Source organism: Engraulis encrasicolus, chromosome 23, assembly GCF_034702125.1.
Source record: "Engraulis encrasicolus isolate BLACKSEA-1 chromosome 23, IST_EnEncr_1.0, whole genome shotgun sequence".
Classification (NCBI taxonomy): domain Eukaryota; kingdom Metazoa; phylum Chordata; class Actinopteri; order Clupeiformes; family Engraulidae; genus Engraulis; species Engraulis encrasicolus.
The window spans coordinates 9512919-9530725 of NC_085879.1; the positions used below are offsets into that span (position 1 = coordinate 9512919).

Below are 17807 nucleotides of genomic sequence, written 5' to 3' on the forward strand. Positions count from 1 at the left end.
TTAGAAGTTACTTAGTTCCAGGAGGTGGCCGTAGAACACAGAAAATGTGGTAAAGGTAATGTAATTTGTTTGTACTTAATCTTTGTTTGGTATGTGATGGTTCTGTGTTAGTTTCCAACAAACAGAAGTTTACTGTTAAGAAACATTTTAATCTACGTGAATCACATCACCAACCGACTTCCTGGTCCCCGGTTTGCGCAACTCTGTTATTAGATGGCTCTGGTAAGGCCTATTAGTCCCGTGGCTTAGGCCAGTGTTTCCCAAACTTTTTTGTCTTGCGTACCCCCTAAGCCTAGTTGTACCCCCTAATTCATGTTCTATATCACTTTCTCTGTCCTGATGTGACTGCTCATACATTTGTGATAATAATAACATTTTTCCAAGTACCCCCTGCAGTGTGCTTGTGTACCCCTAGTGGTACACGTACCCCTGGTTGGGAAAGACTGGTTTAGGATCACAGGCTGAGGTGGTGGGCTGCAGTTTAGACTTGACAAGACTTGACAGGTTACCAGCTGTTCCTCAGTTGTCCACTGGCTGGATGGTGTGTGGAATGGCATATGCTTCCCCTCTAAGGTAATGGACTTATAAGTAGGCTGGCTTTATACTTCCAGACGCTGTAGCTGGCCTAGTTGGTCTTTTAGCCTACCCTGGGGGGACAAGCTTTTAAAAAGCCTGTCACAATGGTTGATCATGTATGTCCTTGCCCTCCTTCACATGTAGCATCCAGCAGAGTCATGCTAAAGCAGAGCCAGGAATAGGCCTAGCACTGGGATGGTGCTAGTAGGCTATCACAGTGATAGTGGGGGGCAGCCCCTTTAAAATGTCATCATTGTAGATAGCATTAAGTAATTCGCTTTGAACCGCACGAGTGACATTTGCTTGAAATTTGCCTGCTCAAAGAAATAATTGCTCATTGTCTATGTTGTGTAAAGTCAGACTTAGTAAGTGTGCTGACCTTTTCGATGGGCCTCACTTGACATGTAAGCTTAAAGTCTGCTATTTTATACAATGGTATAATCCTGTTGTCTTGGATGTTGAACCCATGACCTTGGAGTCGTTTGCACCCCGCTCCACCTCTCGACTGCCACAGATGGAAGCACAGATATAGAACGGAGCCGTCCCACATTTACAGCACAGGGCCACGCATCTTGCCACCGAGGAGAATGTGATCTGGCCCAGAGCCAGCTGTTATCGAGGGTGGCAACAGCAGGCCACAGGATGGTGTGTGAGCGCGTGAGAGAGAGAGAGTGAGAGATAGAGAGAGAGAGAGAGAGAGAGATAGAGAGAGAGGAGAAAGAGAGAGAGACAGAGACAGAGACAGAGAGAGAGAGAGAGAGAGAATAGAGGACAAGGGAGACAGAGAGAGGATGAGAGGATGAGGGAGATACAAAGGAGGAAAGATTGTGTGTGTGTATGTGTGTGTGTGTGTGTGTGTGTGTGTGTGTGTGTGTGTGTGTGTGTGTGTGTGTGTGTGTGTGTGTGTGTGTGTGTGTGTGTGTGTGTGTGTGTGTCTGTTTATTGGTCACTAGGTGTGACTGTGTTCTCCAAGTGCGGATGATGACACATTTTGGAACTTCCTCTGATGTCCTCCAAAAACATAAGGTAGAGAGAGAGGAAAATAGGATGGGGTCGTTTCTTCAGAACATTACAGAAGTAGACATAGAATATAGTAATAGAAAACTACAACAGCAACCTATGGTCATTCATTAAGTCACACGTACCTGATTTACAAATCAACATCAAATGTTGAACTATCCAAATCATCAGAGCAATTATGTATGAGATAGATGAGGAAGAGATGAGAATGTCTCTAATCTCTATTCTTTTCCCTCATTCTATCCTTGCACGTAGTCCCCTACGACTGTGAAGGAAAATATGACTTGAGGACAGAAGATTCAAGAATGCAGAGAATTGAGAAGTCCCTTTTGTCCTGGATTAAAAAAACACATTTTACGTCATTTGTGGGTGGTGCAAGGGTTTCCAAATACTTCCTGTAATGATTCTCTGGTGCTTCCTTGATTATCAGTCATTGTTCCTCTTTCATCTGGCCTCATTCCTCTTAGCTTCTTGAAGCAATTAGTACAAGTGGTCATAGGGTTGGAGGTAAGATAACTAAAAAAGAATGGAGCCATTGGCAGGAGGAGGAGGAGGAGGAGGAGGAGGAGGATGAAGATATTGGGAGAATGGGAGAAAAAAACAGAGGTGGGTAAAGAGAAGGAGAGAAGGAAGCATGCAGGGAGATAAAGGAATTGAGATTGTGAAAATGGAATGCCACTGAGATCAGAATATGGCAGAACCATTTGACAAATGATTGAACACTATCGTGTGCTCTCCTAGCATTTGACCAAAGAAATAAAAATCCCCCCAAAATTGCTTTTCATTCATTATGACACAGCAGCAAGGAGCGGAACTCGCGCACCGATAGCTGTTGCAATAAATTCTTTATCGCTTTACATATATACAAGTGATAAAAGTGCTACCCACATGTGTAAAACTTTTTCGGTCACCAGACCTTCCTCAGTGCTTGGGAACCAACGCTCCCATTAGGACTGGAGTCACTGGCACGACACCCCTTTGACTTGTCTCTTATTCATTCCCAAAAGTGCAAAGGCCGGTGAGTCTGTTTCTCTGTCTGTCTGTCTATTAGGGGTTTTCGTTTATGCAATCACTTTTGAACAGGTGGCCAGATTTCAACAACATGTTGGGCTAATACAAGATACATGAACTCATTAACCTTTGGAGACCAACCACTTTCAAGATGGCCGACTTTCAAGATGGCCATGAAGGCATCATAATTGATGCTTTGGCATTGACTTTCATCCATTTTTGTTGTGGATGCAATGCTCATAATCTTCAGCACATGATCTTACTATATGGAAAAGCCTCATAGTGAATTTGAGTGAGGTGTGAGTGATCTGAGTGACCTGAGTGACCATCTGCGATATTTCAGGCCATCTGTAGGTCACAGACCTTCTATTAACAGCATGTTATATCGAGTATCATTCATCGTCAGATTACATTAAAATGAATGGCGGAACATTCAACGACCAAAATGTCATAGGCCTAAAGGTCTAAGATGAAGAACCGATGATGATTGACCAGTGGGGACAGAATATGCACTTGGTTGAGGAGAACTAACAGAGATAGTGTATACTGTGGTGAAAGCCCACCTGGGCAACTCCAACTCCCATTGTCATTGTGACACAGCACTCCCCAGCACACTGCACACAACTAAATTTAGGCTTCACCCATGCAAGGGGGCAGCCCCCAATGGCACCGCAAGTGAGAAGTGCGGCGGGACAGTACCATGCTCAGGGTACCTCAGTCATGGAGGAGGATGGGGGAGAGCACTGGGTAATTACTCCCCCCACCAACCTGGGGAGGGAGTTGAACCGACAACCTTTGGGCTACAAGTCTGATGCCCTATCTAACTAACCTCTTACCCATGACTGGTGTAATGCACAAGTGTTTTTTTTGTTGGAGTGTTTAACTTATTATTATTAGCTGATCCCGTCCTACTACCCAGTTTAGTCAGTTAAGTAGACAGACAATAAATCCTCCAAGTTGGAAGAGACAACTTGCCTCTGTCTCCTTCCCTAAGTGGCTTGTCTTGTATACTTGTACGGCAGTCGTAATAGGGGGGTGAAGGGAGGCTGAGTCACTAGGGCGAATTCGGAAGAGCGTATTAAGTTGCTATTTGCATATACAGTTTATGTTCCACAATGACCATACTGCACGATTGCTTTTCCACAAGTATCCCTGTTTTTTGGATTGGGCTCTGGTGTCCTTCTTAGATGTGGCACCATAGAACCTTCTGCACACCTTGTTCTCTTGCCTAAAAATGTACAGTGGAGAGAGAGAGAGAACCAAGGAAGCATTTCCACATTTGGACTCCAGTGTCTTTGTTAGATGTAACACACCACACACACTATTCTGCTTTTTCTTGCCTAAAACAATGCATACTGGAGAGAGAGCCCCACGTAAGGCATTTCAGCCTTTGGGCTCAGGAGTCTATTTCAGATGTGGCACCATAGACCTTCTCCGTACCTTGTACTCTTTTGCCCAAAGAAAATGTACTGTACATTCAGGACACAGAGCGAATGTTGAACAAATCGTTTCAGCATTTGAGCTCCGCCGGTGGGAAACCAAACCAGCAGGACATTAATCTGTCATCGAGTATGCCAACCATTGCTGCACGGCATGCTGACTAATATGCCGAGATGCAAGCTGAGAATGTAAGCTGTGGGGGCCGGTCCGCTGCGTGCAAGATAACAGGCTGTGTAATCCACCTCTGTTTGTTCTTGGCCCCTCGATAACAGATCTTTATCAGGCCAACTACATACAGGATGACATCATAGCTGTGCCACTCAAACTCAGGTAGAAATGCAAACGGGGGAATCTCCCTACACAGTAAATCTGGCCATGTAAATGTAACCCTTAGAAGATTGAATTTAGCATTCATAGTAACTTTGGACTACTCAGGTGTTAAATTAACACTACAAATTTTACAGTATACCTGTGCACAGTATAGAAGAGCAGGCAATAATCCATTGATCGTTTTCATATCTGACGCACAGCAGAAGGGATTCACTTTCACAAGTATGTGTGTATGTGTGTGTGTGTGTGGGGGGGGACTTATGCACGTCATATGCCAGTCAAACTCAGGTGACAGCCAAAGTGGGATTATAACACTGGAAGCAATTACCAATTGATACTTGTCATATGAAATATTAAACATCTGTCACAGTATCATTTTGTTTAAGGGTATGTAGGAGGGAGGCAAGGACATATACTGCACACTCCACCCGGCCCTGGCCCAGGGGCCCAAGAGTCAAGGGGGCCCTGAAGCCCAAGGATCTATATGTTTCTTCCTCACATGTTAATATCACACTTATAACTGTATTTTCCCATTTTCGCGAGGTACAATGAACCCTAAAGCCCCCCAACAACAGGATCTCTATCATCTGGCCTAAAGCCCTGACATTTTCTGTACACTCGCAACACCCATTGAAGGGGGGCTTTCTTCTTGTCTGGCCCAGGGTGTGCGTGTGTGTGCATAAGGGGGTCAAACTTAGGTGAAAGCCAAGCAACAGGGATTCCCCCTATACCCATTTCTAGAAATGATCAGTTGTGACTTTTCATATTAAATATCTGCCACATCACAGAGGGATTACAGTGTTGTCAGGGGTGGTGGTGGTGGTGGCGGTGGTGGTGAGGGGGGATGTCATCTGAAACTGTATAACAGTTGACGCTGAGGATGATTTGGGTGTCGCTGGAGTGTGGCGGTATGAAAGATCGAGACGCTATATTGGTCAGTCAGGGCATCTCGGGTTGCATTTATATTAGGCACTAACACGGACGCCACCCCAACAGAAGGGTCAAGGGAGGCATTCCACACACGGTCAATTTTTGAAAAAAAAAGAGAGAGAGAGAGACAGATAATCCTCACTATGTATAGGGTGGTTGTAATCTAACATAAAGATGTAGCAATGTGGTCTGTGTGTGTGTGTGTGTGTGTGTGTGTGTGTGTGTGTGTGTGTGTGTGTGTGTGTGTGTGTGTGTGTGTGTGTGTGTGTGTGTGTGTGTGTGTGTGTGTGTGTGTGTGTGTGTGTGTGTGTGTGATACAGAAAAAAGCTAGATAATGTGTGTGTTAGTGTGTGAGGCAGATAATAATGGAGAGAGAGAGAGAGAGAGAGAGAGAGAGAGAGAGAGAGAGAGAGAGAGAGAGAGAGAGAGAGAGAGAGAGAGAGAGAGAGAGAGAAAGACAAAGACAAAAACAGAGAGAGAGAGAGAGAGAGAAAGGAGTGAGAGCGTGCATGCATGTGTGTGTGTGTGTTTGCGCACGAGTGTCTCTATATCTGTGTGTGTGTGTGTGTGTGTGTGTGTGTGTGTGCGTGCGTGCGTGCGTGCGTGCATGCGTGTGTGTGGACAGAGAAAGTTTCCACGAGCTCGCTGTCCTGGCAGCTGTGCAGTGTCAGTTTCCCCCGCCAGGCCCTAGGGCTCTATGGAAGCCATAATAAAGTGACAAGCTCACCAGATAAATCAGGCCTTGCACTGCTATCTACAGCGAAAACAGTGCACCAATCCCATAAAACTGTTGGCTTTCGCTAAAGACATGGATTATCAAGGGAATGAATGCCACCCACCAGTGATGTCATGGGTAATGTAGGGAAGCCCCTAAATATGGTACAACATGCAGTGGAGCTCTGGACGTTTTTACTGGCTGGGGATGATTGCCAATCAAGTAGTTATGATTATGAGATGGTTGTGATTCATGATCATAATTTTGTTAATGATGATGGCTGTATTAGTATTGCTTTATTAGCATAGCACAATTCATACAAGATGCTGCCCAAAAGAGCACAACTCCAAGGTGCAGAATATGTCTATTTTGTATTGTTATCCTTGGAGCGAATTGTGTCTAGACAAAACTATCCAAACATAGTTCCGCACCATCAGGAGACAGCACACATTTTCCAATATGGAAAAATGAATATTAATATGGATGTTTTTCATTTACAAATATGCTGTCCATAAAATTGTGCATAGCTCATCTTTGTCAACATGTTTCATCATACATCAAACTTCAAAGACTCGTGAATAGGAATCGCCAAACTTTTTTTGCCTCAACACTTGGAGAGGAGTAATTTAGAACGTTAAATTCCACCCTCTAAGAGTTGATTGACACTTACAAAATTTACAGTGAGCATTACATATAATGTATAGTATTTCCAGTTATAAAGAGTAGTATAAATTGTGACATGATTCCATCGGGAGTGCTGAATCTCTCTCTCTCTCTCTCTCTCTCTCTCTCTCTCTCTCTCTCTCTCTCTCTCTCTCTCTCTCTCTCTCTCTCTCTCTCAAGCTGATTAGGGAGGAGGAGATTGGCTTTTGTGCTTCTGGGTTCGAGGGGAACGGAAAAAATGCACAGAGATTAATTAACGCCAACCACAGCTTTTTTTCATTAAAACAGTTTTGCAGATGTGGCTGCCTGGCTTGTCAAAGACCTCCCTTGAGAGAGCAACACTCTGTTAACATTAAAGCTGCACGTTTAAGTAAGTCAGTCAGTAAGGGGAAATTGCAATTGGCCTTAGAAAAAGACGCTAAGATTCCTGTATGTCTTGGTTGTGCTTAGTACTTAGTACGTTGTTGAGGTTCACTTGTACATTTAAAGTGTCAGATGTTCTTCAGTGAGGTCAAAACACTGGGTGCTATGGTTGATGTATGGGGAAAAAACATGTTGTACTGAGTGTACTAGTGTAACTGCATAATTACTGCAGTTCTATGCAGTGTATGCAGTATGAACATGAAAATATTGCACACACCGCAAAATTGAGAAAATACCAAAACAAATATTGCATTACACATTATTTGGGATGGAATTTAACTGCAATACTGCAAAAAAAACAGAAAAAACAGCATTACAGCAGGTTTTCTATAAGGGGGGCAATGAAGCGCTCTAAAGTAGGCTCATGTGGAGAACAGGGCATGGATGTGCTCTCTCTCTCTCTCTCTCTCTCTCTCTCTCTCTCTCTCTCTCTCTCTCTCTCTCTCTCTATCTCTCTCTCTCTCTAAAAAAGAGAGTAAGGGCCCAGTTCAACTTCACAGTCGGCTGTGAGATAACATTCTTTCCATTGGCCTCTGACCAACCATGAACTCACACACACAAACACACATGGCACTATGTGTGGCTGGCTGGCTGGCTGGCTGGCTGGCTGGCGCACACGCGCACGCACACGCACACGCGCGCACGCGCGCGCGCACGCACGCACGCACACACGCGTGTACTCACAGACGCTTTCACACACATACACATTCTTACCCTTTCTTCACAACACACATCCTTGTGTACCTCCTCACCCAACTCTTCACCTAGACACTCATGGAGACACCAGGCCGTGACTGTAATCTGGCATACAGGGCCAACGCTTCTCAGGGGTCAATGCCATTGGATTGTGAGCTATTGGCTCACAATTTAGAAGGGGCCACTCAAACATTGCCTGATTATCATAGACTTGCAATCGCGATTCGATTTGAAGCAACGCCGCCGAAGGTGTTGCATCACTAGGAGGGCGCAGCCTGGCTAACTCAAACATGCCTACGTCTTCTTTTGGTGCCAGTCCAGTCCTGACAGACACTCTGACTCCCTGACACCCTTTGAACGTCCACACATACCAACACAAAAACTCACACCCTCCACAGTCAGAGTTAAAAGGTCGGACATACTCAGGCAAACAGATGGGAGAAGGAAAACAATGGTAGCAATGTTACACAAGGGACATGCTCACTTTGCGATACCTACCACATAGAGCTGAGAGTGGGTTGCCTTACCCTTTGGCTAAAAAAGTTGGCGCAGGCTACCTGTCAACACCATGCCACATTTCTACTCCTGATGAATAGCCCACTGTCTGAGATTAAAGAATAAGCTTTGCCATCATTACTGTATTTATCAGACCTGTTGTGGTTAAGTTAGTTAGAAAAAAACTTTATTAGAGGTCCTCATAACATTGTATAGATTGAGTAGGATGGCCTTTCAATTGACTTGTCTCCGGGCCTGACCAAAGCTGTCAGCCGCCCATAGCTTGTGAGTGCATGGAGAGTTGTCTACTTGGGGATTCATAAGGCGGGAGGTAGACACCCATGGAGGATTGAGGAAAGCCTGAGAAATCAGGAATGAAACGTGCCTGCCGCATGTTATGAAGTCTCTCTCTGTCTCTGTCTCTGTCTCTGTCTCTGTCTCTGTCTCTCTCTCTCTCTCTCTCTCTCTCTCTCTCTCTCTCTCTCTCTCTCTCTCTCTCTCTCTCTCTCTCTCTCTCTCTCTCTCTCTCTTTCTCACACACACACACACACACACTGCTGGACCGGCCATCTGGCATAGCAGGCATTTCCCGGTGGGCCCTGCACCGTCATGGGCCCCTATTTTCAGAAAAGTAAAACATTTTTTTTTTTAAAAACACACACACACACACACACACTGCAGAGGGGGAACACAGGGGGGAGAGAGAGAGAGAGAGAGAGAGAGAGAGAGAGAGAGAGAGAGAGAAAGAGAGAGAGAGAGAGAGAGAGAGAGAGAGAGAGAGAGAGAGAGAGAGAGCGAGAGAGAGAGAGAGAGAGAGAGAGAGAGAGAGAGAGAGAGAGATGGGGGGGTAGATTTGGGTAAGCAATTTAACGACAAACTCAACCACCTCTATTCTTTCTACAGCACAATATGAGTTATCCCGTTATCCCAATTGGAAGCTTTTCAATGGACTGGAAGATCGTGTGTAATAAGGGTAAATCAGTGTTTGTCAACACTGGGGTCAGGACCCCATGGGGCCACCTGGAATTGAAATGGGGTTGGCTGAAATGTCTGGTGGAAAACAAATGCTGATTAATATGACTATTTAATAACATTATGATGGATTAATCTGTTTAACACCACATATAATCTTCAACTTTCATAAATAGGATATTAAAGGCTTAATAATTGGCAGTAATAACTGAATGGTTTCCAACAGAACTGAGCAACCTTGAAATAAAATATGTACTTTGCCGTGTATTATTTTTAGCCACTATATTTATCAACAGTTTTCACAATATCAAACTGATAGAGATTTGATTAATCATAACCATAACCACTTCAGTTTGCTCATCGTTATTCGGTTCAGAGGTATCAGCAGAGGTGCCGGTACATCGAGACATACAGGGAAGTGGCGCCACCAAGTGCACAAATGCTGTCACTAACAAAAGTGAGCTTCCATACCACTTTCTGGCACAGCAGCTGTAATTGCAAGACTGGATTAACCTTTTTGTGAAGGGGGGAAAAGTGTAAGTTCATAATCATTAAGCCAAATCACATTTTTACCTTTGGTCTGTTATTCTAAAAATGTTTAGCTTTTATTGGAGCCGATTGTTGCAGATCCAAGCCAATAGCAATGCCCGCTCTGCAATTTCGCCACATTTTCAGGAGTAGGCCTACTTTTCCTAAGCACCAAGGGTGTTAAATGAAAATGTGGAAACTGGAACCCATAAAAAAAGACTGTGAGAAAATGGAAAGGTCAGAAAAAGAATGTCGAGATTACTGAATGCTTGCATCTGCACTTAATTCTCTATTTAAAAATGCTATCTATATTACTATTGGTACTAGTACAAGTAGTAGTGCATATTAGTATTTGTGTGTAGCTTAATGATTTAAATCCATTAATACTATTCATCAGAGGGCTACAAGAATGAACATTCAGACAGCAGTCCATAATTCAAAATAGTAAGCTGTGCAATGTAGTTTTTTTTTCAATGTAGAGTTATAACAGACAACTCTTCCGTCTCATAAGAACAACACCATGAATGCCTAATCATCACCACAGTCTACTCTACTGTATTGCTGTTGGGATAGGGGAAGGAAGTGAGAACGGAGAACACCTCAAGGGACACGATTTGAGGCGGGTGCTTCTATACACATTCCATACTATATCACCAAGTACAATGCGAAGCGCCGGACAGAGTGGTGTAAAACACACCACCACTGGACTCTAGAACAGTGGAGAGTGATGAATCCAGCCTTTCCATCTGGTAATATGATGGACGAGTCTGGGCTTGGAGGTTGTCTGGAGAATGGTACATTTTGGACTGCAGTGTGCCGAGTGTGAAATTTGGTGGAGGAGGAATTATGATGCCGGGTTGTTTTTCAGAAGTTGGGCTTGGCCCCATAGTTCCAGTGAAAGGAAATTTGAATGCTTCAGGATACCAAAACATTTTGGGCAATCCCATGCTTCCAAGTGAGAACAGTTTGGAGCGGGCCCCTTCCTCTTCCTACAGGACTCTGAACCAGTGCACAAAGCAAGGTCCATAAAGACAATGGACAACAGAGTATGGTATGGATGAACTTGACTGGCCTGCACAGAGTCCTAACTTGAACCCCATGGAATACCTTTGGTATGAATTACAGAGCAGAGACTGAGACAGCAGGCCTTCTCCACATCAGTGTGTGACCTTACTAAAAACTCTTAACATGACACTCCTCAACCTTGTTGACAGCCTTACCAAATGAGTTGAAGCTGTAATCGTTACAAAAGGTGGTCCGATATAATATTGAACCCTATGGGTTAGGAATGGAATGGCAGGTAATTTCATATGAGTCAGGCCAGGTGAGCGAATACTTTTGGTAAAATAGTGTGGATTTATGTTTATTTATGTGTGCACTTTATGGTGAAGCTTTAAATATCATTGCACTTGTATAAAGGCAGTCTATTCTAATCTTCACATAGCCTACATACATGGCAGTAACATTTTATCTCATTTCATTTAGCACAATATCCTTATCTCAGATGAGAGGACACAGACAGACACACAATGTATTTCACCACAAACTCCTAAGAGACTAAACGCGGCAGTTCAGCGTATCAAGATCTCGCTTTCAACACTCTCTGATCATATCTCAACAAATTACAGCATAAAAAAGCTTATAAATGAGCGGTCCCAGGGGACAGGGAGAGAAAGAAACGTGTTGACTGTAACAGCACAAACGAGCATCTCAGGAATACCCATGTGAGAAAAGGAAAAAACACAAAAGACAAAATGCACCATTTCAAACACATTTAACATTCATTTTCACCTTTATTTGTCATTTCACGTCATCAACAATGCCCCTTCAGGGAGAAGGGAGAACAAAAACACTGATTTCCGAGCTTCATACAGCAGCTTCCCAAATCCCTGAGGTGCTCACTTAAAGTAGGCACTGAAATTTAAGTGTGAATCGACAAAATATGACACACTGAGAGGCACAATGACAGGAATGCAAATGCAAGGAAAAACAAAACCATAAAAGTAAGTGCATTGTGTTTTTGTAAAAAAAGAGATAAAATTACAGTGGTTCAAACACCTTCGCCGATTTGAAATGATCACTATATTTGTGATCAAGGTATCCCTCATCACATAGGCAAGCAGATCCCAGTTCCTCCACAGTCAGTTAAATCCAGAAGTTTACATACACAGTATAAAAAAGACAATATTTTTTGTCAACTGGACCAAAGAGTGAGAAAAACATTTTCGTATTGTGTATGGAAACTTCTTGTTTCAACTGTATCTACCCCAATAGACTAAGTCTAAGTCTACCCTAACCCCTAAACTTCCCGTTTAAAATCATAATCTTATCTAATGTAAAACATAATTGAATGATTTAAAATGAAATGACTTTTTTTCTGATCAAACCACAAGATCACAAGTTGATTTCCTCTGAAAGAGATACTCAAAAGTTTGCATCATCATAAAAAGAAACAAAAACATGTATGAAAGCACATGTATAAACAAAGATTTGGTTGTCCATGCACCTGTGAAGAAAATGGCGGACATGATTGTGCAGAGGAATCATGGTCCCGTGTGCAAAATAAAGGCTCCTTCACAGTCCCAGCACAAGACTTGGGGCCTGTGTTTGAAAATATTCACCAGTTCACTCCATAGCCATATTATGTAGGATGCAAATTACATCAAGCGAAGTTACATGCAAGGAATATTCCAATTTTAAATGGAATGACAACAATATTCGGTTTGCTCACTACTCACTCCGAATGTGGCCGTGTCCCGAGAACATTCCGGTGTTCCACCCATGCAAACGGAATATTCCGGAAATAATTTTAAACCGAATACTGACAACATTCCGCTTAAAACCAGAATACTCTGTGTACGTCACTGTGCTCACTGCTCTGTTCCCAACACAATAAACTATGACGTGAACAAGTGAACACCATCGGATCTGTTCAGGGACTTCTAGGCATCAAATTCATTTGGCAGAGTGGACAGAGAGAGCCACTTTCAGGCAGCCCATCTCCTTCCCATTGCTGGCCACCACCCCCTGGGCCCTGTAGTTGCCATTGGTCAGCCAGAAGGGCAGCTCAATGTCAGGCAGCTTGATCTCAGACTGGGGCAACGAGTAGTCCCCCTGGAAGCACAAGATCAGACGAAATTGTAGTTACTTTTATTCTACTTTAGCATGTATTTCCCTACACATACCGTTAATGAGTTAAGCCTGAAAGAAACAAATCTGACTAAACAATTCTTAATTTGACATTGTATTCCCCTATTCTGTATTTTGACATCAGATGGAGTAAACGAGTAGAGCCCCTAAAAGAAAAAACAGCAGATTTTAATCATTTTAAAATACATTTTTGGGACCATTCAGAGCTTTTATTTGACCAGACAGTGAAGACTACAGTATGGGGCAGAGATGGGGTAGAGTGACCACAGGCTGGAGGGACTCGAACCTCTGCCCCCGTGGGCAATGTTGTCCAGTCGTGGGCAGGTGTGTTAGCGCCATTGTATCCTACCAATAAGCCCTTTTACAGTGACGTCCAGGGCTCTAAATTAACACCAGCTAACCGGCCAAAGTGCTGGTGCAATTTCAGTTTGGCTAATAGAACACCGACTTACTAGTCACTTTGACCCAGTAGTGAATGTGTGTTTGGCTAGTAAGATTGACAAATACTAGCCATTTTGTCTGCTGACAAAAATAATAATAATTTAGAGCCCTGGTGATGCCAGTCAACTTCTGTTTTGAATTGAAGCAAGGTCAAAGACTGTCAGTTTGAGGCCTTTATACTGAAAATTGTCCATGCCACTCACGGACATACAGGATGCAGTTTAACCTGTTTGGCGTCACATGAAATGCAACATGTGACTGAAGATTTGCCAGCAGAGGCCAGCAGAATGCAATTACAATTATAAGATATAAGTCTTTAAAACAAGATCAGCAAATACAAATATAGTCTTTGGAGTGATAACAGCTGTTTATCACCCTCTTATCAGGTTGAGGGAGGCTACTTGGCTTAGTGAGTTAAGATAAGGTTCAATTATCTTAGGTCAAATTTATTATGCCCTTGTATGCAATGCACATATACCCTTTGTCATTGTTGCTTTTGTATTTGACATTTTAATGCGGTCATTTCACACCTTTGTGGCGCTGTGGTGTACGTTTCTTTACACAGGTAACTGACTATTACCAACTACACATTTTGTGAGTGACTATTCAGTCCTGACCCACCAGTTGAAAAACACTGATGCAGTGACCGGAACAGTATGCCATTCCAAACCAGCACTTCCTATTATACATCATGGCATTCCAGTGAAAACTGGCTTACTACAACCTGACATTGGCATGCCAGGGGACCAAGAAACCTTATGTCCGAGCAGAGCTTAAATTCTCAAATCCCTCCTAGCATGTCACATGATTGACCAAGGAAATGGGTTTGCAGACCACATAGAACTGCAAAGTGCACAATGCGCAGTGTTTTCGCCTAGTCAGGTTTTGTCAAGAATGACATGGATGTGAAACTATAGTATAGTGCTGTCTATGTGAATCTGGAGAAAACAATCACACACAGACACACACACAGACACAGACACAGACACACACACACACACACACACTTGAGGCATCATGCTTACACAAGAGCCTCTGTGTCCTTCATAGCTCATGTGGTAGCCTGTACCTCGAGAGATATTGGCTCTACTAGACTAGAGTGTTAAGGGTGGGAGAGTGGCAAGCCACACTTCATTTCTGTAGAACTCTTCATATTTCCTCTAATAGCAATTTATTGTGTTGCGCCATCTTAGTAGAACTTCCAAAACTGTTTGGTTTGACTGCAGGACATAAGCTAAAGCACGCACGCACGCACACAATGTCTATGTGTGATGAGCAACACCACTTCAATATCACACACCATCAGTAAGTGCAGTGCCACTACATGCAGAGGGAGTTTGGTGCAGCAGTGAAATACACGTTGCCTTCCCTCATTTGCCCTCGTGCACATGATATACTGTACATGGAAAAAGCTTGTAAATCTTGGAATGGATTAATGTTCAATGGGCTACGGCTGCTTTCCTTAACAAATACCTCTCGTAGTGAGCATAAGAATCAGCTTTGCATAACGCTAGCAGATTATTGCTTGATATATGTGAAATACTCACGGGAATGTGCACAACTCAAGTGCAATATTCTGTGTCAGTCTATTCCTCATTCCTCACTTCATTTTTGAATTACACAAGTAAGCTATTATTTCTTCCATCATTACTCTTTATATTCAAATTATATTCTGATAGCAATGCTTGTAGATACCCGTCGTTTGTAGCCTACTGAAACTTTTCCTTCTATGGCCTTGCCAACTATTTTGCTACAAGAAACTTAAAATCCACAGCATGTCAACAAGTTCATGCCGCAAAGGAATAGAACAAAATGAACAAGCAGCTTACAGTTTTGAAGGGGTAGCGGCAGGGTATGTGCAAGAGTGACTGGGTCATTATGCATGGTAGGCTATGCATAAATTAATTGGATGCGCCACTTATAGTTTTGAAGTGGCAGTGGTACGGTACTCTATGCAAGAATAAATGGGCTACTTGCAGCTTTGAAAGGGCAGTGCAGTGGTAAGATACTCTAATGGGCTCTGCATACTCTCACAACAGACTCTCGCAGATAGCTCTTAGCAGGTGGTTTTAATTTATTGCTATGTAAGGATTGATAGGTGTGCACTATGTTTTTCGTTGTCATAGTACTAGGGGCAATGAGAGGGCTGTTCAAAATCCCTGCAATATAATGAGCATTATACATTTGTTGCTTTAGCTCACTTATTCTTTTACACAAACACGAAAGGCAAGGCATTGACATCAAATACAGACTCATTTTTCACCCTCAGAGGATGCAGACACAGAGCCGTGAGTGTTATCGGTGGAGACAACGTTTGAGCTGCTGGCACTGCCAGCTGTAATGCTTATAACTTAAAAAGGGTAATGGCACAGTATACAAGAATCTCTTACCATACTGTGCCACTACCTAAGAATGAAGGGGTCACTTACAGCCTTGAAGGGGCAGTGGCAGGGTATGCCGTAGGTGTGCAGGGGCTCGGGGCACTCCTGGCCAGGGGGGATGAGCATGTCCAGCAGGGAACAGCCGTCTGGGTAGTGGCAACTCCCCAGCTGCTCCAAGCATGGGATCTTGACCCAGAAACCAGCCACTTCCTTCTCCAAGGACACATTCATCTTGGGAAAAACAAGCAAATAAAACCATTGAGTGTGCATGACTCAGGTCAGTCACAAGAAACTCGACTGACTGCAACAAAATTTTACACAGTATTATTTTACAATGTTGTTGTTGGTTGTGTGCCTGGATAATATGGTCTGGCGGTGGCGAAGTTGCTGATTGCAACATATTTTTTAACCCCATAATGTGCCACACAAAGAAGTTTCTTGAGTGGGTCTTATAGCTAATTATAAGACAGATTATCTTGCAAATCCCAAATATGAAGTTGAGAGTTACAACTCCTATTCGGGTGCTGGCAAGTAACAACACGTTACACACAGGAACCACAGGAAATGTTGAAAGGCTGAACTCAGAGCAACTGTCAGTCTAAGACACTCCATTTAACATGCTGTAAAAAGATCAACATACACACCTTTATAAGTATAGGCCTATGCATATGAAAAACAAACAAACAAACAAACAAAGAGACAAAAGACAAAACCCAACACGACAGTGTATGAATGAAGAGCCTATATTTTCACATTAGTGCACTCACAGACAAGGGGGAGGCGAGGGGGACTGTTGTCTTTCCAGACGCGCTTGCCACCACCTTTCCTGGAATCTTGATGGGGTCTGGCTGTATAGATAAACTCTTCATGACAGCAGGGTCATCAGGTGCCCCGCAGTTTTTCCACGCAAAGCTGGAAAGCTGTTAAAAACATACGAGTAGTTCACTTTTAGCACGGAGATGAGTCGACGTTTAGCGCGATTCAATCAGCTGCAAACACGGGGGCAACTGATAAACTTCATTTTGGTAAGATCCTTATTTTATCAGACAAGCTAATTTTGTTACTTACCAGAAGCGTTTTCTCGCGCTGTTTAGAATGCCAGGTGCATGCAGAGAGCGTTAAAAGGCTGGCGATGCAAAAGGAAAACAAAATGCCCTGGCCGTGCGTCATGGCTGTGTTTGTTGGAGAAACGCGCACTGCAAATGAAACGAATCTCAAACGGTCAGCGACGGAGTATATCGTTCTTTCAAACTAACCAAGTCCGTGCCAAATTAGGAAGTAATTCATCCGAGATTCGAGCGTGCCTTTACATACTGATGGTGCTGCAAACTCTGTTTATTTAACTGTGTGGGTGCCGCCCGCTCCAACTTCCGCGTTTTTGATCATGCGTATTGGAGACCCCTAAAGGAGGGAGGACTAGTAGTCACCTCTTTTATTGCAGAATGATTCTAAACAAACTCTAATTTGTATTCTTGTCAAATCATGCATTAAAATTTAAGTGATTCACATTATATAAATAGATATTCAGTTACTTATCTAAATAATTATGAACAAATGTAGGCCTATAGGCGTATAATTAACCAAATCTGCCTCAATGCCTTCAAATCCATGACCATGATCAGCATGAACCACAATCATAATTTTAACCTGACATGTTTGTAAGACTAAACTTAAACTTGATTTGAAAATGAACACCAATCTGATTCATTAACAGCATTGTGCTTGTCAGTGGCAGTGTCCCAGCTGCAGCAGCGTCCCTGTTCAGAACCAGCCCTGGCAGGGGGGTCCCCTAGGTGGCCGCTGGTCCCTGCCTGAGGTTTCTTCCTGGCTACAGGGTTTTTTCCCCCTCAGAACTCATTGAGCATTTCCCCCCTACAAAATATGAATCAAGCAAAAGGGAGTTTTTCCTCACCCCTGATGCCACCAGGGGCCACATCTGATCGCCCAAATTCAGTGGGACTATCTATGACTTATGCTAGACCCAGCCACTATGGACCTCACGTCTCTGAGAATCCTGGTCCTAACCTACGTTGACC

The 17807-nt window shown here is 43.4% G+C and overlaps 1 protein-coding gene across 1 annotated transcript; it reads right to left on the reverse strand.

Moving 5' to 3' along the window:
- Positions 1-11568: 11568 nt before the first annotated feature.
- LOC134440259 (ganglioside GM2 activator-like) lies at positions 11569-17133 on the reverse strand. The gene is made up of 4 exons (XM_063190256.1): positions 16840-17133; positions 16539-16691; positions 15820-16002; positions 11569-12913 (listed from the first exon to the last, which is right to left on the reverse strand). The coding sequence occupies exons 1-4, from the start codon at positions 16939-16941 to the stop codon at positions 12755-12757; spliced, it is 597 nt and encodes a 198-aa protein (XP_063046326.1). The 5' UTR covers positions 16942-17133; the 3' UTR covers positions 11569-12754.
- Between the last annotated feature and the right edge of the window lie 674 nt (positions 17134-17807).

Bases quoted from the DNA above. Each gene is read 5' to 3' on its own strand.
- LOC134440259 (XM_063190256.1), bottom strand. From the start codon at position 16,941: ATGACGCACGGCCAGGGCATTTTGTTTTCCTTTTGCATCGCCAGCCTT. The intron at 16,003-16,538 runs GTGAGTGCACTA...GTTTTTCCCAAG, and splicing joins CCCTCGCCTCCCCCTTGTCT to ATGAATGTGTCCTTGGAGAA. The intron at 12,914-15,819 runs GTAAGTGACCCC...TTGTGCTTCCAG, and splicing joins GCCACTGCCCCTTCAAGGCT to GGGGACTACTCGTTGCCCCA.